The 27,466-nt window shown below is 31.0% G+C and overlaps 2 protein-coding genes across 2 annotated transcripts in view; both read right to left on the bottom strand.

Annotated features, from left to right (window-relative positions):
• Positions 1–25,971, bottom strand: part of LOC129976235 (adhesion G-protein coupled receptor G6-like) — a 41,847-nt gene extending 15,876 nt beyond the window's left edge. The window contains exons 1-9 of the mRNA XM_056089715.1: positions 25,613–25,971; positions 22,147–22,312; positions 17,407–17,570; positions 14,445–14,546; positions 13,125–13,252; positions 12,165–12,311; positions 10,050–10,141; positions 1,046–1,469; positions 151–312 (exon numbers count right to left, since the gene is read on the bottom strand). Of these exons, the coding sequence (XP_055945690.1) occupies positions 151–312; positions 1,046–1,469; positions 10,050–10,141; positions 12,165–12,311; positions 13,125–13,252; positions 14,445–14,546; positions 17,407–17,570; positions 22,147–22,312; positions 25,613–25,739 (1,512 nt within the window). The 5' untranslated portion in view covers positions 25,740–25,971. The remainder of the gene's footprint in view (positions 1–150; positions 313–1,045; positions 1,470–10,049; positions 10,142–12,164; positions 12,312–13,124; positions 13,253–14,444; positions 14,547–17,406; positions 17,571–22,146; positions 22,313–25,612) is intronic.
• The window catches only part of LOC129976230 (uncharacterized), a 50,073-nt gene continuing 48,435 nt past the window's right edge, over positions 25,829–27,466 (bottom strand). Inside the window, exon 19 of the mRNA XM_056089702.1 lies at positions 25,829–25,915. The gene's annotated coding sequence lies outside the window, so the exon portion shown is untranslated. The remainder of the gene's footprint in view (positions 25,916–27,466) is intronic.

Genomic DNA, 27,466 nt, shown 5'->3' with positions numbered 1-27,466 from the left:
ATTGTCCTTCGTTGCTAAATAGGAGGTTATACAAAATTAATTATAACAAGAAGAAAGAATAATGAAACAATGAATCAATGAAACAGCAAAAATACTATTAGATAAGTAATTTGAAAGAAACGGTGTGAGAATTTTGAGAACTTAAATCACCATGACAACGGCAAAACTTGTTAGATGATTGCAGAAGCAGCGCACATGCGTGGAGTTGATTAAGATTGAATTGCAGCCTTTGTAAGACCACCCGCCAGCATAATAATTCAATCTTTTATCCCAGAATACGCATCCCCAGGAGCGCTTCCTTTTAAAACTGTTCTGAAAAATATGAAATTTTATTATTAATAGGAAAATTAGAGAATAACAGAGTATTAATCATTTAAAATAATATTTCTTCTACACTTTGAAATGTGAGATAAATTTCGTTCCAACTATTTTCATACATTTTTATTTACACTTCGTTTTTTTCTTACAAAGAAGGAATTTTGAATTTGGTATCTATAGAAATTTTTGTATTTATGATTATAGATAACAATGCATTATTTTAATATTTTCAGAACTCATTTATAATTAAATTGAGTAATGCATCTAAATTTTGATTCAATTTCTGTGGTGGCTTCTGGTTGTGAATTTGTGAAAAATTATTATCAATACTCAATAATATTTTTGATAAAGACCAAAAAAACAAAAGAAAGGAAGGAAAAATCACGCATAGAAAATAATGGGATGTTAAACCAGAGTGGATATCAGATGATCAACCTATCTTGGTGTCCAGCTAAAGAAGATGAGCTCCAGATGGTTTTCTATAAGGGAAAATATTATTTAACCATGAGCATTTTTTTTTCTGATTTAGATTAATAAAAACTTCTTTATTAGTGTACTGTTTGAAGCCATACCCGAAAGGAAAAAATGAACATAACCTGTTGAGGAACGAAGTGTTCAACACTATACATTTTGATGCATATTTTATAAGCAATAATTTATAAGCTATTTTATAAGCTAAGCATATTTTATAAGCTAATAAGGATTTGTATGAAAAGATGTATCTTACCTTCGGTACTTTAAAAACCATCTGTACGGGAGGATCAATATTGCATATATGTTCATTTCCTATGGCGACGTCAATTACAGGACTAATAACTTTTGCGTTTTTAAGAAAATGCATGTTCTTCCGAATAGCAAGAGCCATATTAGTTGCACTATGATTTAATTCCTGTGAAAACAATTTTCTAGGAAAAAGTACAGCAGCTTCGAATGTTCCTTGCTGTTCGAACCAAGTATTAGACCATCGATTGCTGTCGTTTACTATTTGTGTTATATTAGAGCCCCAGTTCTCTAAAACACCTCCAACAGGAGCAGAGGTAGCATTGTCATTTAAAGGGATTGCAGAAACAGCGATATTATTTCTGGCAGCTTTGACGGTTTTGCCGTCGGTCTGTGCATTCGATAAAATATTTTCCATTGAAGAAACAGCCCTAAATAAAACAAATATTGTAAGAAGAACATTTAAATAAAAAAGCACTAACTGCAGTATATCTGCAAAATATTTTGATAAACTAAAATTAAAACAAAAAAAAATGTGTAACAATTTTACGGTCATAAGTTATATTGTTCCCACACATTTCTTTAATATAGATATTATTACGAATCTATAATGCTGATTCTCAGCACAGTTAGTTTCATCGTTGGAAAAATAGTTTTACATCATATATATTGGATAATGATAGGATGGTGGATCAATGAGCCCCTTCGCTTGGCGACAAAATGGATGATATTATAATGTTCAGGAATAGGGATCAAATTATGCTTAATTGTTTTATAACCTTCTCTGCCCTGATCGGGAAGCTATAAAATACCGGCTGTTCAAGCCGAAGTCAGTCGTGCAGTTAGTCGTATAGTGAGTCAATGACGAATTCGTTAGATCAGTCCAGTGAAACGCAAGCGTTCAATGGAGCTCAAGCAATTAGTGGATAGAGAATCGGTACCATGCACCGAGTTATGGAGACACGTATTGAAGCAGTATCGAGTCGTGTGTGGAGTAGCCAGCCGTATAGTAGTGAGATACAGCTAAAGCGAGGAGACAGTGGAAAATACCCGGTGTTTGGAGAAACCGTAGAGAATAACTACTTAGATTCTCTCCTCCTGCTTTCTGTCTGGCCTCTTTGTATGCTTTGGTTATTGTTCACTACCGATTATTACTTGTCAGTTGTTGATTGTTCTATGTATGCTGTTATCTCGGCTGTGTTTTGTCGTCTGTGTACTCGTGTCTTCGTGTTAATCAACGTCGTTATTTGTTATTGAGGTCTGTTGACTGTATCATATCATATACCCGCTACATAGTGAACCAGTTCGAGTTTTCACGGAATTTAGTTTGCCCGTAACAATATTATGAAAAAGTGGGGGGGGAGAGAGTCCACAAAAATCTCTTTACAATTTCAAGAAATTACTAAAAAGATCATTGAAGAATAATGTTAATCAAATTTGTCCCTGTAACTCTCGTTACCAAGATCTGAAGTCCAATTTCATTGGTGCATTCAGGAAATCATATCGTAAAGGAACTGTTTAATAAACATCGCATATAATAACTATCCTTCAAACTCTGAAATGTAATTAAAACAAAATTGGTCGACACATACGTGATGCAACCCCAGTGTTCCGACCTGTCACTGTGCTGCCCTCTTGCGGCAAAGGGAAAAACACTTCAGTGTATCGTGTAGCGTTAGCGAGTGTGTGTGTGCGTTAACAAGGCTGCGCCTGCTATGCAATGATGACCAGAATAAAAGGAAAAAGAGACCAAATTTATTCTTGTGTTGTGATTATTTAATAATGTGAGAGCTATCGACGTAAATTTAGTGCTTGTGTAATCATATGGTCCGTCTCGGAGGAGTGGAAATAGCGATCAGCGATGGATTACGTTTTTTTTTGTGTGTGAAAATATGCGAAGTGGATTAGCGTAGGCTTAGGAAACGAAAGTTGTAGCTTGAGTGGTGTTTTCTGCTTCTGTTCTCTGTGTTTTCGCGTATTCTCTCGTCCCAATTCTCAAGGATAATTATTGTGGGTAAGTGTTCAATTACTTAAATTTTCATTATGTCTTTGTCTAGTTTGAAGAAAGACGAATTAAAGAGTTTGTGTACGGAATTAAATATTAAATTTGCATCTTGCGCTAAAGTTGTAGATTTGATAAGTATAATTGAGAATAGTGACATTTATAAGCAAAGAATTGAGGTTGTGAAAAATTTAATTAAAGAGATTTCAGACGAAAGAAGTAAAAATTCGGATCAAGCCGAAAACGAAAGGCGTTCATTAGAACAAAAATTGGAGATTGAAAGGCTTTCGCTTTTGCGTGTAGAGAAAGAAATAGAGCTTTTAAAACTCAAATCCTCATCGTGTGAGCTTAACGATAATGAACAGAGTTTTAGTTTAGAGAATTTAATTAAGAGTATCAAAGTTTTGACGATTCCTGTTCCCAAAAATGCTGAATGTTTTAATCTCTTTTTCAATTCGCTCGAAAAAGCTTTCAAAACAAAAGCAGTTAGTGATAAATTTAAAGCGGAAATTCTATTAAATCTTTTAGTGGATAGAATTGGCAATTTAATGGTTTATATCAAAGAAGAAGAGTTGAGTGACTATGAAAAAATTAAATCTATTGTCTTAAAACAATTTCAACCAACTTATCAAGAATGTCTAAAACAATTTAAAAGTTCAGTAAATTGCCAACAGAAAATTATGTGCAATTTGCTTCAAGAGTTAGATCTGTTTTTGAGTATTACATTCAACTTCGTAATGTGAATGATTTTTCTAAATTGTGTGAGTTAATGGTTTCTGATCAGATTTTTAGAACTCTTCCTCAAGATTTAAAAAGTCATATCAGTATTAAACAAGGAGAATCTGTTTTTAATGTGCAGGAATTAAGTAGAGAATGTGATTTATTTGTGGCTTCTAAAACCGGAACCAAAACTGAGTTTTCCCGCGCATTCGTTACGAATAGAAATGAGCAAAGGAATTTCGGTAAAGGAAATTTTGAGAATCGTAATAGAAATGTTTCTAAAGTGTTCTTATCGAATACTAATTCTAAATGCGTTATGTGCCAGAACAACCACTCAATATTTAAATGTCAGGAATTTCAAAAACTTTCTGTTAGTGATAGAGTTGCATTTGTGAAATCCCAAAACTTATGTTTTAAATGCCTCTCACCAATGTGCAATGTGAAAAAGTGTTCTGCAAAAAATTGCTTTTGTAATAAACCTCATAATAGGTTACTTCATTATCCCAGAGAGTTTGATCATTTCAGTGGGAGTGGTAAAAACGAAACTAGTACCATAGTTAATAAAGGGGAAAGTTCAACTTTAAACCCGGAAGTTAATTCCTTTTATCCAACTTCTTGCGCAACTAATGAAAATGTGCAATCGACATTTTCAGCTACGAGTACGGTTGAAAATAAACAAATGAGAACTGTATTGTTAAGCACGGCTAAATTTTATATTCGAGATAAATTTGGGAATCTGCAATGTGTTAGAGGGTTACTGGATGTAGGAAGTCAGTCCGATATTATGACTTCGGAGTGTGCAAACAGATTAGGGTTAAAACAAGAAAAAATAAATGTAACAATTTCATGTTTAAATAATTCCTCAATGACTGTTACCAAATTTATTAAAGCTGAAATTTCAAATGCTGATAAGAGCTTTAAGCAAAATTTTGAGTTTCTTGTTGTAGATAAAATCACTGAGTTAACCTCAGTTAAATATTTAAGTGTTAAAGAACAAATTCCTTCTAATATTAATTTGTCTCATAATTTTATGGTTCCCCAAAAAGTTGATTGTCTCCTAGGTGCTAAATCGTTCTATCATTTGTTGAGGCCAGAAAAGATCTACTCATCAAATGCAGAGTTGTTTTTTCAAAATAGTGTTTTTGGATTTTTGGCTTGCGGTAATGTAATGGAATTTGATTCCCCAAAAATTCATTGTGGGTTAATTATTGATGAAGATTTAAACAATACCATGAAAAAATTCTGGGAACTAGAAACTGTTGAGTTAGAGACCCCTAAATCCCATGAGGCAAAAATCGCTGAGGAACATTTTGTTAAAACTCCTTATAGAGAGCCTAGTGGAAAATATGTAGTCACAATCCCACTTAAAGAGGAACCTAGTTGTTTAGGCGAGTCTAAAAGTATAGCATTAAAAAGATTAAATTCACTTTGGAGTAAACTATCTCGTGATAAAACTTATTTAAAATTGTATGAAGAATTTATTAATGAGTATGAAAAGTTGGGACATATGAGAGACGTGACGCATGAGACAGAACCAGAGACAGTGTATTACATGCCCCATCATGGAGTATATAGACCAGAGAAAATGACCACTAAGCTTCGTGTAGTATTTAATGCCTCTAGTGCAACCACGAATGGAACATCATTCAATAGCTTACAATTTAATGGGGGAATTGTGCAGGAGGACTTAATTTCAATTATGATGCTATTCCGCAAACATCCATATGCATTTATTGCGGACATTGAGAAAATGTATAGGATGATTTACATTCATCCCAGTCAGCGAAACCTACAAAGAATACTTTGGAAGGACAGTGAGTGTGGTTCAGTGAAAAAGTTTGAACTGTCGACAATTACTTACGGTACTACTAGTGCCCCATTTTTAGCTACTCGAACGCTAATTCAAATTGCAAGGGATGAGGGACACAATTTTCCCCTTGCAGCACCCGTTGTTGAGAAAGATTTTTATGTGGACGATGTGCTATCTGGTGCTAAGACTTTACCCGTATGCATAGAGATGCAACAGCAGCTCACTTCCATGTTAAAACGAGCTGGCATGAACTTGCATAAATGGCGAGGCAATCATCCTCAGTTGTCTACCACTTCTGGATGCAACTACGACTTTGCAGACTGTGATAACAAAACTTTAGGTGTCACGTGGGACCATACTAATGACTGTTTTTGTTTTAAGGTGTCCATAACTTCAACGGATGTTCATACTAAACGAACAGTTCTATCCACAATAGCCAAGTTGTTTGACCCTCTGGGCCTCCTTGGTCCTGTGATTTCACTAGCGAAAATCTTTCTACAAAAATTGTGGCTTCTGAATCTTCAATGGGATGATCAGCTTCCTCCTGAAAATCATAGTGAATGGGAGAAGTTTTCAACCGAGTTACAGTGCATTAACAACATCAAGGTGAGCAGATGTATTCTTCCATTTTCCGACGTCGAAGCTATAGAGCTTCATGGTTTCAGCGACGCTTCTGAAGCTGTCTTTGGAGCTGTTGTGTACTGCAAATCCCAAACACCTGCTGGTGAGGTTGTTGTCAAGATGGTGGCCAGTAAATCCAGAGTGGCTCCACTGAAGAAGCTCACGATCCCTAGATTGGAGCTCTGCGCTGCTGTGCTGCTGGTGAAATTGATGCAGCGTATCCAGTCGGCTCTTCGACTGAAAGTGTCCAATATCTATTACTGGAGCGATAGTATGATTGTGATGTCATGGATTAAAAAAGAGACGTCCCAGTTAAAAACCTTCGTGGCAAACCGTGTAGCCACACTTCAAGACCTTTCGTGTCAGGAGCAGTGGAGACATGTTTCGTCAGGAGATAATCCAGCTGATCTTATCAGTCGTGGTGTAAATCCGTCCAAAATGCTCGAGAGTCATTTGTGGTGGGAAGGCCCTGCCTTTCTAAAAAACTGTGAGTATCCGTGCAGAGAAATCTCTGACTCTGTGATAAAGGACGATGTAGACTGTGAACTCAAAAAAGTTGACTGTGAAAGTGTTTTAGTTACTACATTGAACAATTCATGTGTTACTGATATTCTTAATTGTAGTAATAGTTATACTAAAATATTGCATGTAATAAGTTATGTTTTCAGATTTCTCCACAACTTGAGGAGTCCAACTGAAAGGAGACTGGGTCCCTTGAAAACAGAGGAAATTAGGAAGGCTGAAACCTTCATAATAAAGGAAATCCAGAGTAGGGAATTTTCAGAAGAGTTAAGGTGTTTAAATAAAAATAAACCTGTTCTTGACAAAAGTAAGATCAAATGTTTAAACCCCTTTTTAGATGAGGTTGGTTTACTAAGAGTCAATGGCAGAATAAGACATAGTAATGTAAATTTTAACTGTAAGTTCCCAATTATTTTGCCTAAAGGTCATAAATTAACTAAGCTTATTATTGAATTCTTTCATAAAAGATATTTTCATTTAGGCCCTACTGCTTTACTACATTATGTCAGACAACGTTTCTGGCCAGTTCAAGGTAAGGCAACGTGTAGGAAAGTAGTGCATGATTGTATTAAGTGTTTCAGAGTTAAACCCATAGGAGTTCAACAATTGATGGGCGATTTACCGAAAGAGAGAGTGACTCCTGACTTCCCATTTAATTGCTCTGGAGTAGATTTTTGTGGCCCATTTCTTGTGAAATATAAACATCAAAGAAAGGGCACTTATCATAATGTGTATGTCTGTTTATTTGTATGCTTAGTTACTAAGGCAGTGCACCTCGAGATGGTCACTGATTTAACATCAGATGCCTTCATAGCGTGTTTAAAGAGATTTGTGGCTCGAAGAGGTTTATGTTCGAAATTATTTTCAGATAACGGCACAAACTTCATAGGAGCAAATAAGGAACTTTCTAAGTTATACAATTTAGTTGTAAAACCTGACGATAGTCTTGCTAGTTATTTGTCAACAGAGGGAATTGATTGGAACTTCATTCCACCTAGAGCACCTAACTTTGGTGGCCTCTGGGAAAGTGGAGTTAAAGCATTTAAATATCATTTCAAACGCATTTTAGGTAATTCCAAATTGAGCTATGAAGAATTCCTAACAGTTATTACGCAAATAGAAGGAATTCTAAATTCTAGACCACTTGCACCTCTGTCGTCCGATACCGATGTGTATGACGTGTTAACCCCTGCTCATTTCGTAATTGGCAGATCCTTAAATACTGTTGTAGAGCCAAATTTAATCGAAGTTAAAGACAATCGATTATCCAATTGGAAAAAACTGACAAAATTAATTCAAATGTTTTGGAGAAAATGGCATATACAGTATCTTAATAATTTGCAACAGAGGTCCAAGTGGAAGGTAGAAAAAGATAATGTAAAAATCAATGAGTTAGTGCTTCTTAAAGATGAAAACCTACCCCCTCAAAAATGGGCATTAGGTAGAATAATTGAGTGTTATCTGGGTGAAGATAAAAGGGTCAGAGTTGTAAAAGTTAAAACTCAATCTGGAGTTTATAAAAGAGCCATTTCAAAAATTTGTATTTTACCTATTGATGTGTAATCTTATATTAGTGTTCTTTATTATGCGATTAATGTTATTACCTTGTAATGTGTAGTGTTTAAAATCTGAATTTGTATGTTTTTATTCAGCATTGTGCATTGAATTGTGATATTCCATAGTTTTTCCTTGTGTGTGTGTGTGTGTGTGTTGACAACATCATGTCAAGGCGGGCGGTATGTTCCGACCTGTCACTGTGCTGCCCTCTTGCGGCAAAGGGAAAAACACTTCAGTGTATCGTGTAGCGTTAGCGAGTGTGTGTGTGTGCGTTAGCAAGGCTGCGCCTGCTATGCAATGATGACCAGAATAAAAGGAAAAAGAGACCAAATTTATTCTTGTGTTGTGATTATTTAATAATGTGAGAGCTATCGACGTAAATTTAGTGCTTGTGTAATCACCCAGAACTAAATAAATGTTGAAATAACCATCAGATCCATTAATATTTGCATGAAATAAGACATTTGTAGACAGAGAAAATATTAAAAGAAGAAAATATAGTGTAAGTATAAAGTAAATTAATGCTACTACTGTCTTTGTTGAAGTTATGCTACAAAGTGCGTGATAAGAAAGCGAGTCCCGTTTTTATTTCATTCGTGCAACTAATGATGTCCTTTTAGATATGAATTAACCCTTTCTAGGGTCGTGAGAAGTATGCTTCCCACCAAATTCATCAATCTTTGTATGAAATTATGTAGGTTGGTATAAGTTCTGACAAATTTTTTTACTAAGTCAGAAACTTAGATGCTTCGGTTCTTTATCTCAGACAAAATGATGTGTCTTGATTTGTTACTTAATTATTAATTAACCAAATTAATTAATTAATCAAATTAAATTTATCTAATAAGCTAAATGAATCCTTTTCTTATTCTAATTTCAAGCCTAAAAATATTTTAACATAATATGACTAGAAAAAAATGGCCCTTTAAAGGGTTAAAGGAAGCAAAGATAATTTCAAAGTCTATTATTCTTTTTATAATTTCTCCTGTTTTATAAATTAATTTTTCTTGATAAAATTTTAAAATATCACAAAATTTTGAAAATACTTTTTGTGTAGTAAAGTATTTATAAAATAATTTTTATAGATATATCAATCGATTAAAAGTTTTACTAAGATGTCAAGCATCATTAATTTTATTGCCACGACAATACATTTAGGAATCAAAAAACCTTCAGAATGCTAAAAATACAAATAAGAGAAAATTGGGTAATCAATTTAAAAACTTGTGTTAGGTGGATATATGTGATAATATTTTTCTTCTTAAATTGTGTGTGGAATTAGATCAATGATATAGGAAAATAGGTTTATAAAATTAGTGATTAAAAAGATCTTTTCATACTTTTATTTTTTTCAATAAACCAATTCTAAAAACTTCAGCTTGAGATATATAAACGTCATAATAAATTAATATAGATCTAGAATTTTAATTAAATCAAACGCAATCTCAGTCTGGAAAAAAATGCTTCAGTCCCTAACAATTAACAATTCGATGCATTAAGGTTTCAATATAAAACAAGCAAAGGTAAAATGTATTGCTGACAAAATTAAGGAGCAGGCATAAGAAATTAGCCATCTGAATTTATCATATCCATATAGCATATGGAGATCCCCCTTCTCCATATGATTCCTTTAAAAACAATCACATAGAAGAATTTATGACCCAGATTAAGGGTTATAATTCTAAAATACAAGATGCCATAATGTATTTCATTTTATTTGTGGAAATTTTTTATTGTCTAACAGAGTAAATGACAATGAAATTGAAGAAAATCACTTACCTAGTAGATGCACGTGTTAAAGAATATCTTTTATCCAATGTTGAAATTGCTTTTATAACTGTGTCTACAGTATTGACAACAGGTTCCAAAATCTGCGCAATATGGAAAATAAGGTAATATATTTTATTAAGTTATAAAAAGGAAAGAAATATGTGGTTGAAATTTTACACTTTCATGTTTAAATTAAATATGAAAAGATATTGCATTTTACTTAAATTATATATCAAGCTCAAAAAAGAAAAATGCCTGTATAGGTATTTATCTCATATTGTTTCTGAATGAAATGGCAAACTTATGTCATCCTTGCTTTCATTTGAAAAGTCAAGATTATCAAATTGGGACATGCATGATACATAGTGAATTAATTTACCCGTTAACAGTGTTTGACGAGTATACTCGTCATGGAAAAAATACATTTTGCGTTATGACGAGTTTATTTAAAATAATTATTATATTTATATAATATTTATGCAATATATATATATTATATATATATAATGTTAAGGACAATTTAGATACGCATTTCCCGAAAAGGTCGAAACTTTTAACTGGTTAACGAATGAAGCAAAATACATAATAAATGCAAAGTAATAAAAAGCTACTACAGAATAATCATTCACACAATTTTAATACACTTCTCATGGATTAAATATGTATATTATTTTTCTGTATTGAATCTTTCTTGCTATATGTATAGGTTTGCTCGGTTATGCAATACAGCATTTTTTTTGTGAATTATGTATAAAAATATACATAATTTTTAATATATACTATTGCCAAATGTTATTATAAGGACGAACGAAATCAAACGGTAGCCACGGGTTGAAATAATAAAATTTATTTTTTAAAGTATTCAACAAGACTACACATGCATTTTCCCCACTGGTTCACCAAGTGGTGGATATCTTGTTCGTAGAAGTTATCGTGGTGAAACTGAAACTAGTTTCGAATAATGCTCGTGCCTTTGCTGTCCGAGTAAAAGAGAGGGCGTTCAGTGTTTTTTTACACTGAATCACATGATGAAAGACCGGGACAATACAGTAAGTGTTCCACACTGTTCACTAAACCTTTGTCAATTTGTTCAATGTGCTAGTGATTGGGCTGTGTATTGTCATGGAACAAGATCACTCTCAAAAATGAGGAAATTATCCATTTCTGCACACGAGTGAATGATAGAGAGCTTTATGGGCACATTTCTTCATTCGTTAGTGCTCGAAATTCAACACTGAAAGATGAATAACATGATGTTGCTCTTCTTAAGTTGCAAACATGATGCAGAAATGATAACCGACTACCTACTGGACGATATTTTTGACTGAGCGCCAATGCATCATGTGTGCCAGATGATTACCTGTTACAAGCTCATTATGTATTAGAGGTTTTTTTTTTTTTTTCTGATCTCGCTCTCTACCTTTACACACAGTTTTCGATTCACTTGCGGAAGAATGCACTTAATTATAAAAAATGTTTCCGTTTTTATTCTATCCAATCTTATATAATCAAACATCTAAAAAATTCTTGTATTTCTTCTATTGTTAAGATAAATTCCACCTCAATTCTTGTTCTCACAATTGCATGAAGTTGATTTATCCATTCCTGTGTACCTTAAATTAGATTATTTAAACTTCTTTATCTATACTTTGAGTAATAATTTGTATTTCTTCAACATACAGTACTTCTACAATCGTCTGTGATTGAAGAAGTAGTGCATGCTGGTTTTCCGAGCTATCATCTTTTTTGAAACTTTCTTGATTGTCTCCCTATTTTAAAAAAAATAGTACAGAGTATTGTTGTGTTCCTCATATTCAGGAAAAAAATCAGAAATCTTATTGCATTTAGGCAATACATTAGAAAAACAAGCTCAATCTTGTCTTGTTTGACTAATAACTTCATACTTCTCATTTAACAAGAAAACTTATTTTTTTCCTGTTACTTATTTTTTATCAATGCCTTACTTAAACCTCATAATATTCTATTAAATAACAGGAATTATAACATAATAAAATTTAAAAAAGAAAACAATTTATCATATTATGCAAGTTTTTTTACTTACTTAATTTCACCTACAACATTATTTCAAGAAATAGTGATATGAATTGTTTGAAGATAACTTACTTCAGATTCAATGGCTGGTACATCAGCTACATTCTCTAATATTTGCGCAATGTATTTAACGTCAGCCGAATTTATTTCTTCAGAACTGGTCGTTAATCTTTCCATAGTCAGTGTAGAGTTTAAAATATTGTCCTCAGATATATCTTTCTAAAATAAACAGCATTTTATATATATTTGGATCAGAACTCCTGAATAGTTAATTAATTTGTATTTATTTTGAAAATAGTAATATTCTGAAATAAGTATTAAAATTGAAAAATAACTTTTTAAGGCATGAATTAAAGCTATAAGAGTGGTAAAGAATACCATTTTTTAGCAATCAAAGCTAAACAAATACTAAATTGGTAACTTGAATGGAGAAATAATTTAGCTGTATGAGAGTTGCGCCAATTGAAACGTGATACTGCTATAATGAAAGCATCAGTTATAAATCAATAAATGAAAATAATAAATACCATTTCGAATATGTGCTGGCCACAACTCAATTCATCTTTAATAGTTCAAAACAATTAGTAATTTCTAAATGCCATAATCCTTTTTTTTTTCTATCCTACCATAAATCAAGTGCAACAGCAAAAATTTTGAAATCCTGTATTATTCTTTTTAGGCTTTAATTTAATGCGTTCTCTGCTTTCGAAAATTTTAGAAAACTATCTACTCTTCCATGTGTTTATGCTTTTTGATAAGCAAAAAAGTTTTTATGGCTACACATTTCACAATCAGGCAGGATTCGAATTTAAGAACTCTTTTTCTCATAATATTGTGGGAACATTCCCTTTCTTTCTTTTTCTTTAATCTTTCTGGGTTGAATTTTCTTGCTTCTGTAACTACTAAACAAGATTAAAGTTTCTGAAGTTAAAACAAGAGGATAAAAGCCTCCTCTTTTCGTATATTACACATTTCTTACAAAGTTAAATTCTAATACTTTTTTTATTTCAAAAAGATGAAAAAGGAACTTACTTTCGACAGTTTATACAGATTCATTGTTACTTCAGACTGGATATTGCCGCAATTCTTTACTTCTGAACTCCAATATGCTCCCGTATTAAAATCTCCTAAACACTGCCTTTCAACAGCATCGCCGTCGGCTAAAAAAGAAAAGTATGCATTAGCAATACCGTAAATAATTTTTTAATAAATTTTTTCCTAAATTTCTTATCTTTATAATGCATCTTTTTATTCTCTAATATGGGAATTAAACAAATCTCTAATAATATAGTATAAGTAATAATAAGTAACATAGTAAAACTAATAAAGTATTTAAATCAACTAATTTTTATAGAAACTCCGCCCACTTACTGGGCGTTGAGCATTCCAACAAGCTCGATAAAGGATAACAATGCTTTATTTCACAATTAAACGCAAAATACGAGTAGTAAAATACAATCGAATTTCAGAAAACAGTTGTGGAAATCAATATCACATAAGCAAACAACAAATATTTAACTGAACAATGGCTTTCAGAATATCATTCTCTCTCTTTCATGAGTAGAGTATGGAAGCTTCTGGAATGATCCTGTACATTTATTCCTAATAGAGGTATTGTTAAAATTCTTGTGTTTTCAATAACCCTGCGTTTTTGTATCCAAAGAGATGTTGTTGTCAAGATTGGATGTAGAGAAATTGCAGTAAATTTAATAACATCTTTCATAGTTTCGCACACTGTCACTTTTATTAAAAGGATATGGAAATTTCTTGAATGATCCTAAAACTTTGCTCTTAATATAGACATCTCTTAAATTCCTGTGTTTTCGAAATCCATTTGTTTTTGTACCTAATGGTGAGTTAGAGCTTTTTTGGCGAGCACATTTCAGAGAGAGAATTCACTCGATTCACTGTTTCTAGTGTGTGCGCCTTCGTTTGTATACCTTCTGTGAACAGAGCGAAGCTTCTTGACATATCCCGTATCTTTGCTCCATACAGAGACACCGCTTAAATTCTTATACTTTTAAGAACTCCTCGTTCATATACACAGAGCTGCCAAATTTTAATTTGTTGGTAAAGTTATAGCAAAAGATAAGGGTGATTGACCTTGGATTCATTAAAATGCCTTTAAAATTATATTCCTTACTAACAGATTAACTGCGCAGGAAACCAATCTTAAGGATTCTCAACGCTATTATAAAAACCAAATTATTTGTATCAGATCCAAACTTTAAGAAAAAGCATTTGATTTTAATAGCTTTGTATAATAAACACTGTAAATATTCTGTAGATTGTTTAAAAAGTGCAATAATTTATAATAAACTTTAAATATTTAACAAATATTTCATATCGAACCTGTAATGCACATTTGTTCAGACAAAGCGCTTTGTCCAATAGGGGTTTCAGGCCAAGTAAGGTTATAACCATCGTAACTGGATTCTTCTCTGGGGCAAACAACTAATAAGTAAATGGAAAATAAAGTATTTATTATTATAATATTTTAAATTTGCAATAGAAGCGATTCTACATCCTTTATTTTATTTCTTGATGTTCATTTATAGTACGCAAGAGAACTATCATATTTTCGTTATTTATAATAACAACATTGTCTATGCATTCAATTTGATATTTACTTGATTCATCCATCCACAATTATTAGATATTTTATTCTATTTCAAATAAGTGATTTTACATTAAATTTTCCTTTGTGAAAAGTTTCTTTCTGCATTATCTTTATATTTCAAATAATCTTAATATTCAAGGAACTTGTCTCCAGCCCCAGCTATTACTAATTTGACAGTTTTGGTTTCTCACGAAAACTCCTGCCTTATAGATATTCCATCAACAGTCACCTGTTCTTCACATTAATCTCTACTAAACACATTCCCCAGTTGCGCACATATATTATGCACTATTAGGAGTTCTGTATAATATGAAAAACTATTCACAATATTCCATAATGTTACTGAATATGGAATAAAATAATATTGCACAATATTACACAATATTGTACAATATTACACAATATTGTACAATATTACACAATATTGTACAATATTACACAATATTGTACAATATTATACAATAGTGTACAATATTATACAATAGTGTACAATATTATACAATATTGTATAACAATTGATGTATTGTAACATCTATGCTACTTGTATTATGTTTGAATTCGTGAAATGAAATTCCTAAATCTTGTGAAGAATCAAAAATATTTAACATCAGTAAAAAAAAAGTATTTAACTCATAAATTGTTTAAAGGCAACACACTGAATGTTGCCTTTAAACAACAGTTTTCTCTTCTGTTGTTGTGCTTCTGATGACACTTGTCACGGACAAGCCCGCTGTTCGAAGACAGCCGATTTAAGCCTAAGAGGGAGCGCCTCTTGTTTTTATTGTAGAGCCAACTAGGCCCAAGAATACGACTTAACTACACACACGTCACAACCCTTTTTACGGGGAGTACTACATTCACGCATTTCATTCACTCATCCACAGATCGTAATTTAGACCTGAATCAGAACGAGCACCTCTGATCCAGTACTCCCAGTGGTATTACTCTCGACATGAAGGACTTTGTGGACACGACAGATTTATACGCGCGTCAGCCACCAGCACGCAGGGAATCTTTGGCCAGCAGGGTTCGAATTCGCAACCTAAGGGACGCGAATCCAGCGCTCTACCAACCAGGCTATCCCACCCTGTTTTGTTTTTTTAAAGTACGAGAATAAATTGAAACTTTTATACCTCTGTTGTCATTAAAATGCATGATTTGAAATATTATTTAATCAATTGGCAACACGCTGATGGTAGCATGAGTGTGGATGAAAAATTAAAATTAATTAATGTATTTATAACTTGTAACTTTATTTCCATTTTGTTTTGTTTATATAAGCAAGAACACTGTATTGCTACTTGAACAATAAGATATTTAAATCTATATTTATCAATGTTTCCGATTTTTCCTACATAAATAAAACAATGTTTGTTAATTTACAACAAACCGTTTCTTACCCGTAAGTTATACTTAAGACAAAATAGGATTTTTTAAGAAATTTATCCCAAGATTTATTCTAGAAATGACACTAAAAAAATATTTTGAAATCATTTTTTTTAAAAATCGGGCATCTAAGAATAAATATTTGATTTTCTATATAATTATATTTATCGAATAATGAGTTTTTAGAACCCAACTTTGCTGAATCATATATAAATATAGAGCTTTAAAAATGTATAAATCTTATAATTTGAGTGTTTTTATGAGAAAATTTAATCTAAATAATTTTCAAATATCAGCATTTTCCTTTTCAACAATAAAGCCAGTAATTAAATAATTTTTTTATTTTTTTAATGTAAAAATCATAATTGGAAAAGTTATTATAACTAGCAAAAAATTCGATTTCAAAATTTTGGTGATTTTATTGTTTTAGATTTTTTTTCATAACTGAAAAAAAAAATATTTTTGTTTCTATATCTGAATAATTTTTAACAAATATAAATAAAACATTTCGAATATTGCAAAATGCCAAATGCATAAAATTTTCTTAGTATTTTTACATCTAAATTACTGATTTGAATCAAATTTTATATTGAATCTATAGTTGAAAATAAGTACTTTCCCAAGATACATTCTCAATTTTCTTCACTATAACATAAAGCTGATAAAGAACGTGTTATATTCTTTCAGATATTTCCTGCATGCATATTTCAATCTCCTCATTGAAATTATTAATTACTTTTATCATTGAAAATTTTTAAAAAACTTCAAAATACTGGTAAAATCAAACTATCATTATCATTCTTCATATTATCAAACTATCATTTTTTGTATTTATTTTGAAATTCTAGAATATTTTTTACTCTTTCAGGCCTATGTTTGAAGTAATCTATAGAGCTACTTAAAGCTATATACATTCAATCTGGTTTAATACTCAATAATAACTCTGTAACTGATAATAGTTAGTTAATAAATAACAATAGTGCAGTTTAGATTGTATTTTTAGTTCCATCTGGGAATTATATCCACTTGATAGTAAAGCTAGTTACTGATTTTAAAAGATTTATTAATTTCATAAATGCTGGTAAATTTTCTTTCTTTGTATTAAATTCTGCTTCTATTTGATAAGCTAATTTCGAATAAACTCTTGTTTCCTTGATTTTTTTCTAATCTGTTTGAGAATGTTTGATTAGCTTAATTTAGTTTGAATACTTTTCACTTTTTGGTTCACTTATGCTGTTCATTCTACCCCAGTGGAAGCTTAGTACTGTAATATTCATATCTTTTATCCATGAAAAAACAATTATTTACCTGTACTTCTGAAAAGAGTATTATCTTTGCTTATGAGGAGCTTTTTCAATATGCCAGCTAATTTATCATTATCTTTTCTTCTTTCTTCAAAGATTCTTCGTAATTCTTCTTCATCTCCAGAATCTTTCCTAATATGAATATGTTCATAGATATGCAACTCAGAACTGCAACATAATAAAAAAAAACTCTGAAATAGCAATAACTGAGCATGCGCATTCAAAATACATCGAAATAAGATGTAGAGGGTTTTAATGAAAAGAATATTTATATATTAATATACTCGATAAAAAATTCCGTATTCCGTAATAAAAATAGAAGAATAGAAAATAAAAATTTGAATCGAATAAATTGGTTAACGAAGTTAGATATTCTTTTCTCTAAAGGATTTTTAGTATTTGATTTTTTTGTTAGTTTTCATCAACCTTATTTCTTTTCCGTTAGTTCTTTTGTAAGAGTATTTTAATGAATTATATTCAAATACTTTTATGAGCAGCCACTTGTTATTACTATTTCAATAAAAGCTAATTCACATTATTGTGTAAAGATAAAAAAGTGGAAACTGAGTTGTCAAATAAAGTATTGAAGAGACCAAGGCAAACTTTGTGATCACTTGATCGTTTCAGTTCTTTAGTTAAAATCTACAAAGCGGAAGAGGGTATAAGTTTTTTGGTTTTATTTAAAATCCTTTCGCTACTGACCCCACCCAACCGACCTCGCAAATTCTATTTTACCAAGCTAGTGTCTACTTCAAATGAGGGGTGTATGATGTAAATGGAGTTATCACTAAAGATGTTTTCCCTTTTCATCCTGCATCCTTTGCTTCAAACAAAAATCGGCTTTATAATATAGAATTTGCACGACCGGTTGGGCAGAAGAAGTAGTAAAAAGGTTAAAGCAATAATTGCTGTTTCTCGTTTGTTTAACTTTCGTGTGCTAATTAAGTATTTTTACCTGCGATTTTTACAATTTTGCTCACATTTTGAATAAGTTATATACACAAATACAGTTTTTAGGACCAATTAATGTAATGTTAAAAATTTTGTCAGATGCTATGAAAATTGTTGTAAAACGTTATCACGTGGATTACTGGGAGGCGATCTCGAATATAAGAGGTGTTGGTCGACGACAATATTCATCCTCGTGTGGTGCTGAGTACTCAACTGCTATGGTTTCGCTGAGATGTATCTTACTATCACAACTACAGCTCCAATGCCTGTAAAAGATCATCCCAGGTCAACATTTCAGCGGAGATGACTATGTACAGGTCACTATGGGCCATCACACGTTGACTCCTTTCTCAAGTGGCAAATTGCATTAACTACGATACATAGAAATTAGTCTCAAGGCATGACATTTGATGCAATTCCATTGATCCTCTTATATCTATATTTATAATAAAGCTCAGTGTGTGTGTGTGTGTGTGTGTGTGTGTGTGTGTGTGTGTGTGTGTGTGTGTGTGTGTGTGTGTGTGTGTGTGTGTGTGTGTGTGTGTGTGTGTGTGTGTGTGTGTGTTGGCGCTCTACAGGCCAGACCATTCAACATACAGCTACCAAATTCGGCACGTGTATACCTTGGAGGCCGGTAATCTGCACCTCGGGGTTATTTTTTCGAATTTTTACTTAGAATTTTATTTATTTAAAAATTAAGCGAAATTTTGGCGTGTTTCTGCTATACCTTCCAAAAATATTACCGCACAAAAAAAATGTTTACATCAAGTTAAAGATCAAAAATTTATCTTTTAAATGATACCAATGTTTTAACCTTAAAATTAAATTTCTATTTTTAAATAAATATTTTAACTATATTTTTCAACAATTTTTTTCGTACAAAATAAAAATAAAATTTAAGCTGCACGAGCACGTTTCGCATTCATGGGAAAAAATTAGGTTTTTTCAAAGTGTTGCCATCACATTGATTAAAGCTCCAATTAAAAATAAATTAAATCTTTTTGGAAATGAAATCTGCAAAAATATAATTTTCGGCACGTGTCTGAAGGAAATGAAACAAATATGAAATATTATTTTTTCTAAAAAATAAATTCAAGAAAAATTATTTTATGATCTTTTACACTTTCTATATTATTAATCCAATAAATCAGTTTTATTTTAAGGCAAGTTTTGTTTAATATGAACAGGATATCCATTCAAATCAGGGCCCCACAGATAATTTTCAAACTTTTAGCAATAGACACAGATCTTCTAAAATGGTCTAAATGGAAAATGATTATATTTTATGTAACTTGATTCAATAAATGCTCTAATAAATAACGAATTTTTGATTTTACATAAAGCTTCTGCTGTGGAAATCACGAATAACAAAATGTTCTTGAAACAGTAATATTTTAAATAAAAAGAGTTAATTTCCAATCAACTAAATCAATCACTTAAACTGACTGATTTATGAAAATTTGAATATCACTATTCAATAAAAAAAAAGGATAATTTTAGATTTTCCATCGATCGTTTCAAAGAAAATACGCCAATCAGCGCGCAGGTTTCTCAAGATTAATTGACCTAAGATTATGAAAATGTTGAGTTTTTCTAAATTTTTAACATTCAAAACTTCATAAATAAGTCTTAGTTGATCGTGGAAAATAGAAACATTCATTCATTTATTTAAAATTTGGTGTGTCCAGAATATTTCTTAGAATATGATACCTTACTGCATTAAATTTAGACTTCATTATTTTTGAAATATATTTATAGGCCGGAACAAAATATTATTATTGATTTCATTTCAATCCTCTTGAAAGCAAAACTAAAAACTGAATTTTTTGCTGAATCTGAGAAATTTTTGTTGAATTATTCTTTGAGATATTACATAAATTATGAAAAATATTTTGTAGTTCACATAAGACATATACCTAGCGATTCTGTTTGTAATACTCATATTCAATAATAATAAATAAATAACAATAAAGATTATAAATAAAATAAAAAGCTTGGTTTCATTAAAAAATATCTTTATATTAATTGCAATTTCATCATTTCTACTTTAAATTAAAGTTGAAGTTTTACCGGAAATGACAACAAATTAGCAAAATATATATAGTAAATTGAACGAAACGATCTAAACAACAGTATAAGTTTGGTATGACTATCAAAATTTGAAGATTAAAAATGTTTTGTTTGAGAATCTATTAAGAGACCAGTTACTTAAAATATTTAATTGAAAATTGTAGCGAGCGGTAATACTGGCGAACCAGCTGGTCGCCAAAGGCGGCTAGTTGATAAATAATTGGGAAAAAAATGTTATTCGATCTCAATTTTTTCCAGGGAATTTAGTTTTGTTCCACTTTATGGTTTCAGGGAAACTTACTTTCAAAATAAATTAAATTTATTTAGTACATTTCATATTTTCGTAGCATTTTGTAACAATTGATACCTTTATCGTCATCGCCTTTCGTCTATACACCCTGCACTTGCTTGTGAAGTCTATTGTGCTAAGTGAAGTTTTCGCTAATTGTTAAAACTTCAATGCCAGGGGCAAAAAAAAAAAAAATCCCATGAACCTTGTTGGCTGCTTTTGAAAACGAATCAATATCCCCAGTGGAAACAGACAGGATGAATAGAAATCTTTAGACCCTGTTTTCATTAAGAGATCAAAAATCGATAATTAATAAGCCTTCAGCGACATTCTTCATCTAGAGAAGTAATTTCGACGGTAAATTAGCTTCAAGATCTAAATCCTATAGGTAAAGAGTATCAGTTTTACTGATCTAGAACGAATTTCTATTAATTTCTCCTCAGTGCTTTTTAACGTTCCTGTTCTGGTAGAAATCGAAAAATATCCTTTCACATCGGAACAAAACTTTCGAATTGAAAGCCGAAACCACATAATACTTATCATCCACGGTATTATCTATATTTAATTGATCCTCCGTACTCGTGCTTCTGATTTACCAAAAAGGTAATTAATACCCTAATCAAGTCGACACTAGCTTTCGTATAAGACATTGTGAATATGATGCAAGCAACAATAAAAAAAATATATATTCTATTCAAAGACAAAAAATTGAATACATCAGAAAATGTTAAAAATAGAGAGATTTAGAAAGGCAAACATGCTATAAAATGATCGGGAGAACAAGTATCTTTATGAAAAATAGCCAGCGCTCAGGAGATAAGAAGACTTGCATCACCAAATCAACAGTAGTTGAATTCATTCAGCACTGGTAAAATATTTGAAACAAATACTATCACATTCAGGGGCATTATTGTAATGTTCATAGTTAGTTGAATTCATGCGGCACTGGTGAAATATACGAAAAAACTATCAAATCCAGGAGCACCATTGTAATGTTCATAGTTACTTGAATTCATGCAGCACTGGTGAAATATACGAAAAAACTATCACATCCAGGGGTCTCATTTTATTGTTAATATTTAGTTGAATTCATGAAACACTGGCGAAACATACAAAAAAAATCTATCACATCCAGAATCATCATTGTAATGGCTTCATTATTTATAATTTTATTCATACCGACGAATTCAATAAAAATTGAAAGTCAATTAACAGAATTTATTCAACAACAATTAAAATTAAAACGAAAACTCAAAAGTAAAGAACGTAACAACAATTCTAAAAAAGGCGTAGAAAAAAAATAGCAAACACAGTCCATAACTTTCTTTTATAATAAGCACATGACTTCGTGGGCATGTGCAAGGCACATTGGTAGAAGGCGACGACGATGAAGATATCGATTACCATAATTCTTTGAAATAGCAAAATACTTACGTAGTGCAAGTGACATCTTTCAGAGCAAACCATGATTCTTTCGGGAAAAATTCTTTCAAACATTCATTTAGTTCGTCAATATAAGAAAGCTTCAATGATAGTAAATGCGAACAGTTGCTGAAATTTTCTATTTCTGATGTCATATATAGAACAAACGTGTGCAGCCCTACAAGGTATTAAAAAAAATCGAAATTAATCCAAATATCCTCTTTTATTATAGATTCAACAGTTTTTTTTTTACTAAAGTATTTAATTCTAAAAAATTCTGAAAATCAGCTAATAAAAAATGAATTACTATTTCAAGTATCCATTTAATTGTATCGACTTTGAGAAATGTTCTTCAACAGAAAAAAAAATTAACAGTTTAAGTGCAGTCAGTCTTAACATTGATTGAGAAAGAAAATACCAACGCTTATATTTTTAAATGGATACGGTCAACAATAAGCACCCAATCACACTAGTAATTTAAGCGTTTGTAGTTGTTTTTGTTATTTGTTCAGCAATGTGGTGACGTGTTTATTACAAAGGATTCTCAAAAGTCAAAGAAAAATAATTTCTTTTTATAAAAAAAATCACATCTCATTCATTCTAAGAAACAAGTTGTCGATATCCAAGTAATGATTTTTTATTTTGTTTAGTGAAACAGAATATTTTTAGATTATCTTTAGTATTTTTGTTAAAAATGTTTTCCAATATGTGTTTTAGTTTTCTTTATGCAAACGAACACGTTGTTAATTTTAATACAAGCTACTTTTGACGATCAGCTAGTTGGATATTGGTTATATTTAATTTGAGTTAAATAGTTTAGATATAACTTCATGCTTCCGTCAAAATTTCTGACATTAAAACCATGTTATTTAAATTGTCTCACATTCAGTTCATTACGTATATGAAGATCAGTTTCATGAAATCATAGCGCTATTAAAAATATAAATGTCCTTGCTGTTCATCAATCTTCTAAATTTTGCAATAATGTAACTTTATTTTCTTTTTTGTAAACTACATGGGTATTAAAGAGATTCCCTTTTCATCAGATTTAAACAATAGAATTCAGTTAAATATTTAATAAAACAATATAGACGGTTTGAATTTCTGTACCGTAATGAAATATATTGTCAAAAATAAGGAAAAAAAATAACATTTAAAAATAAATTGAGGAAAAATTCCCACCAATATTAAATTGGTATCATAAAAAACAGATTTTTAAAAAAAATTTGGAACTGGTGCAAATTTCCTTTTGATGCAATAATATTTTCGGAAGTTATCGCTGAAAAACGTTAAAATTCAGTTTAATTTTTAATTAATTAAAATTTTAAAAGGTATACATTCTTAGTCTTAAAGATATAAATGTACCAAATTTGGTAGTTGCAGGTCAAAAGGTCTGATTCCACACACACATTCATATTTATTTCTAATAGGAAAGAACTCAGTTAACAGTTCCTTTGATGCCCAATTTGCATTTCTAAAGTAGGAATTTTGAACATCATTGGTCTTTTCACGAAAAAATGAAAAAAAAAAAAAAAAAACCCAGAAACTTAAGAAAACTTTACTTTAGATGGCACAAACGAGACTATTATCACATTAGGTATAAGGCGACAGTTAGAGCAATTTTTTTTATTTTTCTTTTGAATGAGTTCATAAATTAAAAAAAAATTTTTGCTTCTATTTTCTACTGAAATTCCAGAGTACGGACTTAACGTCATTCTCTTACAGCATGTTTCATAGAATGCCGAATAGTACTTGAGATACTTGATAGACAATGTTATTTTTATACGTTTGTCTTTATCTGCACAATCATGCCGTTTTCTTCAAATTCAAGAATTAGCCATCTCTATTAATTAAAATAATTAGAAAATATTGATGTTCAACACACCAGACTACTTGACCTAGATTTACCAAACTTGGAACACATATACTAGGGCATGTGAAAATGTGTACATGGGGGAGATTTCATGGATTTTTTAATTAGAATTTTAATTAATTAAAAATTATGCTAAATTGTCATGTTTTTCGCGATAACTTTCGAAAACAGTTTTATACAAAAATAGTTTTTACATCTTTCTAAAATTCAAAAAAACCATTTATCTAATGATATAATTTAAAAAACACTGCACATTTTTCCTGATGTATTAGCATTTTTAAAAACATTTTTTATCTAATTTGCAACAATAAATTACATTGCTGAACTGAAACTCGAATCGTTTTCATTGTTTTATAAAATATTTAATCTCAGGGTCTTCTTCAATCACTGAAAGTTAAGAAAGAACAATTCTGTTTAATATTTCTGTAGTTTACAAAAGAATAAAAAGTGAATTTGCTGTACTGTAGAAATTAGAGAGATTAATCGCATAATTGCATTTTTAATAGCGCTATGATGTCTCACTACTGATCTCTTTTAGAAATAGTACACAAAGGGCAGAAAATCTGTAAGACTATTAGAACAACGTAGTTTTAATGCCTAACAATTTAATGTAACCGTGAGTGTGAAGTTAACTTTTAAGCGGTTTAACTGAAGCTAAATATAACCAATATTTCTGGCAAACCAGTTAGTCTATGACAGCGACTAGTATACAAAATATGTGCATAGATAAATTTGAAGAGAACAAGACATTATTTTATCATTTCTTCTTGGTTCTTACATGCCATCACTTGTCAAATAATTCCAAAAGAATACAAAAGTATTACGCATGGGATACATAAACCGTAACCATAATCGGATACTCCGACACGCTGGATGGCATACCGGAAAATCTGAATGACCGAATCGTCGTGAGAGCAATACTGGTTGGAACAATGGTTAAATCCTAAGGGTTATCACCGGCCACGGTACACCCTTCCCGTGAAAATCACGTCCTGTCATCGATAGGAGGTAGCCAACCCCCACCATTTCTGTACCCGCAAGACGGCGAAAACTAACAACCATGCTGGAATATTCTTATCCTCATTTCTCAGGTGTCCCTCGGTGGGTTGCATGGAGTACATAAAGAAATATATTAACTTAATTAAAATATTTTGTTGAATTTTTGTTAGTTTAAAGATGTAGACAACGGTTAAAATGCAGAAATTTTGCAATTTTATTCTAAAAGGTTTCCTTTGCAGTTCATTACAATAATCTACTTTAAAGTAGAATGGGTCATTGTTACAATCATGGATCATTTACATAATTTCGCATGAATTTTCTTAATGTAATTAAATAAATTATCTTTTACAGATCAGAAAATTCACTCAAAATCCAAGGATATAACAATTAACAAAACAAAAAGATATTGGAAAGGAGACAGTTTGGAAAATCTGTGTTTTAAATTTCATCTCCAATACTAGGAAATCCATATGTTCTACAATATTAAATATTAACATTAATCAAAGCAATCACAATTTTCCATCGTAAAATGTTTAAAAAATATTAAAAGTTTCATTTGAAAATTTTGCTATTAGTAATAATCAACAGACAAATTGCATAAAATACCTGGATTTCTAACCAATATTTTAGGAGAGTAAATTTGCTTATAGGGGATTGTTAAGTCAACAGAGCACCAATAATATCCTTGGAACTGCACTATGGCTTCTGGTTCAATTGGTGCTTTCAAAGACATAGATAAGTGATTCTCGAAACTTCCCGAGAACAAGACAGCGCCGTCTTTAAACCAGGCCACACTGTCTGATACGAACCAACCAGAGGGAATACATTTCAAATTCACATAAGGAATATCGCCGGAAACATGCCTCCTTTTATGTTTTGTCTTATTTTCAATATATACAAAAGGTGGACCTGTAAAAGAATTCAGAACTAAAATATTTTCACAAAACTAATTAAAGACTTAATAAATACCAATTCCATTGTACTAAGAGAGACTTTTTGTTTAATGTCTTTGTGGGTGTAATCATAATTTTACACTGGCTCTATTTTATATTACTTAAGAAAATAAATTTGTTGTGGGAATTATTTGCAAAGTTCGCTTACACTAGTAAGATTAAATAAACAGGAATAAGTAATATATTAATCAGAGATAATTTCGCAAGTATCTTTCACATTTTTATCACAACATTTAAATTATATTTAGAAAGTGAGGACTCTTCTATTTTGATCGAGGCAGTAACAACTAACCATAAATAACGTATGGTCATCACATATTTGTTCTTTTAAAGAGTTATTTTTAATGATCAAAACTGTCAATAAACAAAAGTTGATAGTCGGAGAAAGATCCTAGTTTCTCTATCTAACGCTTTTCAAAGTGTAATCATAGCTATGAACTAGCTTTCATTTGCAATATTTGAAAAAGCATGCTGCTCACTGAGCTAGTTACGATCATTTATATTACAGCGTTAAATAAATAGGAGCGAACAATTTATTATTTATATATGGTATCACACGCATCTTCCACATCTGTACAGGAACTTTAAAAACGATATTTAAAAAGTGAAAAAAAAAATTCTCACCGCAGTGTCAATTAATCTCAGTAAAAAAAAAAAAGGTGCTCTCTGTTTTTATATTTCTGTTAAAACCTTTTAATGACTTATTTTCAAAGATGAAATCTGCCAATAAATGAAGTATTAAAATCCCACACCAAATCCTATAATTTATTAGTCAGAAATGGTATCTCACTTATCTTCCACATCTGAACTATAACCTTTCAAAAGATATTTTTTAAAAAATGAAGATTCATGCATTGTCATTACAGCAGTACCATCTCACCCCAATTAAAAACAGAACAAACAACTTATGATCGCTGTATAGCTTCATTCACAGAAACAATTTTAAAAGATATTTTCAAAGGTGAAAACTCAATAAATGAATACTGAAAGAACTACATAATGTATTTGTCCTGGATATTATTACTCAAATAAAGTAAGGAAGAATCACTTGGAAAGGAAGCAATGTAGCAATTTCGGAATATCATTTATCCATCAATCATACTATTTTTCCATCCATTCTGAATCGTAAGTGATTCATATATTCATTGTTATGTATTATTAAATATATTATTATATTTATTCAATGTATTAAGATACATAAATTCTAAAAGAACTAAAGTATTGACAATATGCGCCCTAATATGAAATGTTTAAGAGAATTGCACTTTCTTGAAATCGTAAACAGTAGAAATTGCTTCAGTGAAAATCTTTCTTCTAAAGGACCATCTGGTTATGCTTCAGTACTGTCTAACCATGCTTCCATATTTGATAAAATAAAAGCAATTTTATGTATATATATTTTTTCAATTTATACGAATAATGCTTCAAATGTAAAGAAATATTCGTAAAACGTAGGCTAATTTGTGTAAAATAGTTCCAAACCTCAAGCAAATGACGACCCCAAGTT

The sequence above is a fragment of the Argiope bruennichi genome, chromosome 1 (genome assembly GCF_947563725.1).
Source record: "Argiope bruennichi chromosome 1, qqArgBrue1.1, whole genome shotgun sequence".
NCBI lineage: Eukaryota > Metazoa > Arthropoda > Arachnida > Araneae > Araneidae > Argiope > Argiope bruennichi.
Note: the sequence above shows the minus strand (reverse complement) of the source record. Positions and strands in the feature narration are given on the sequence as shown.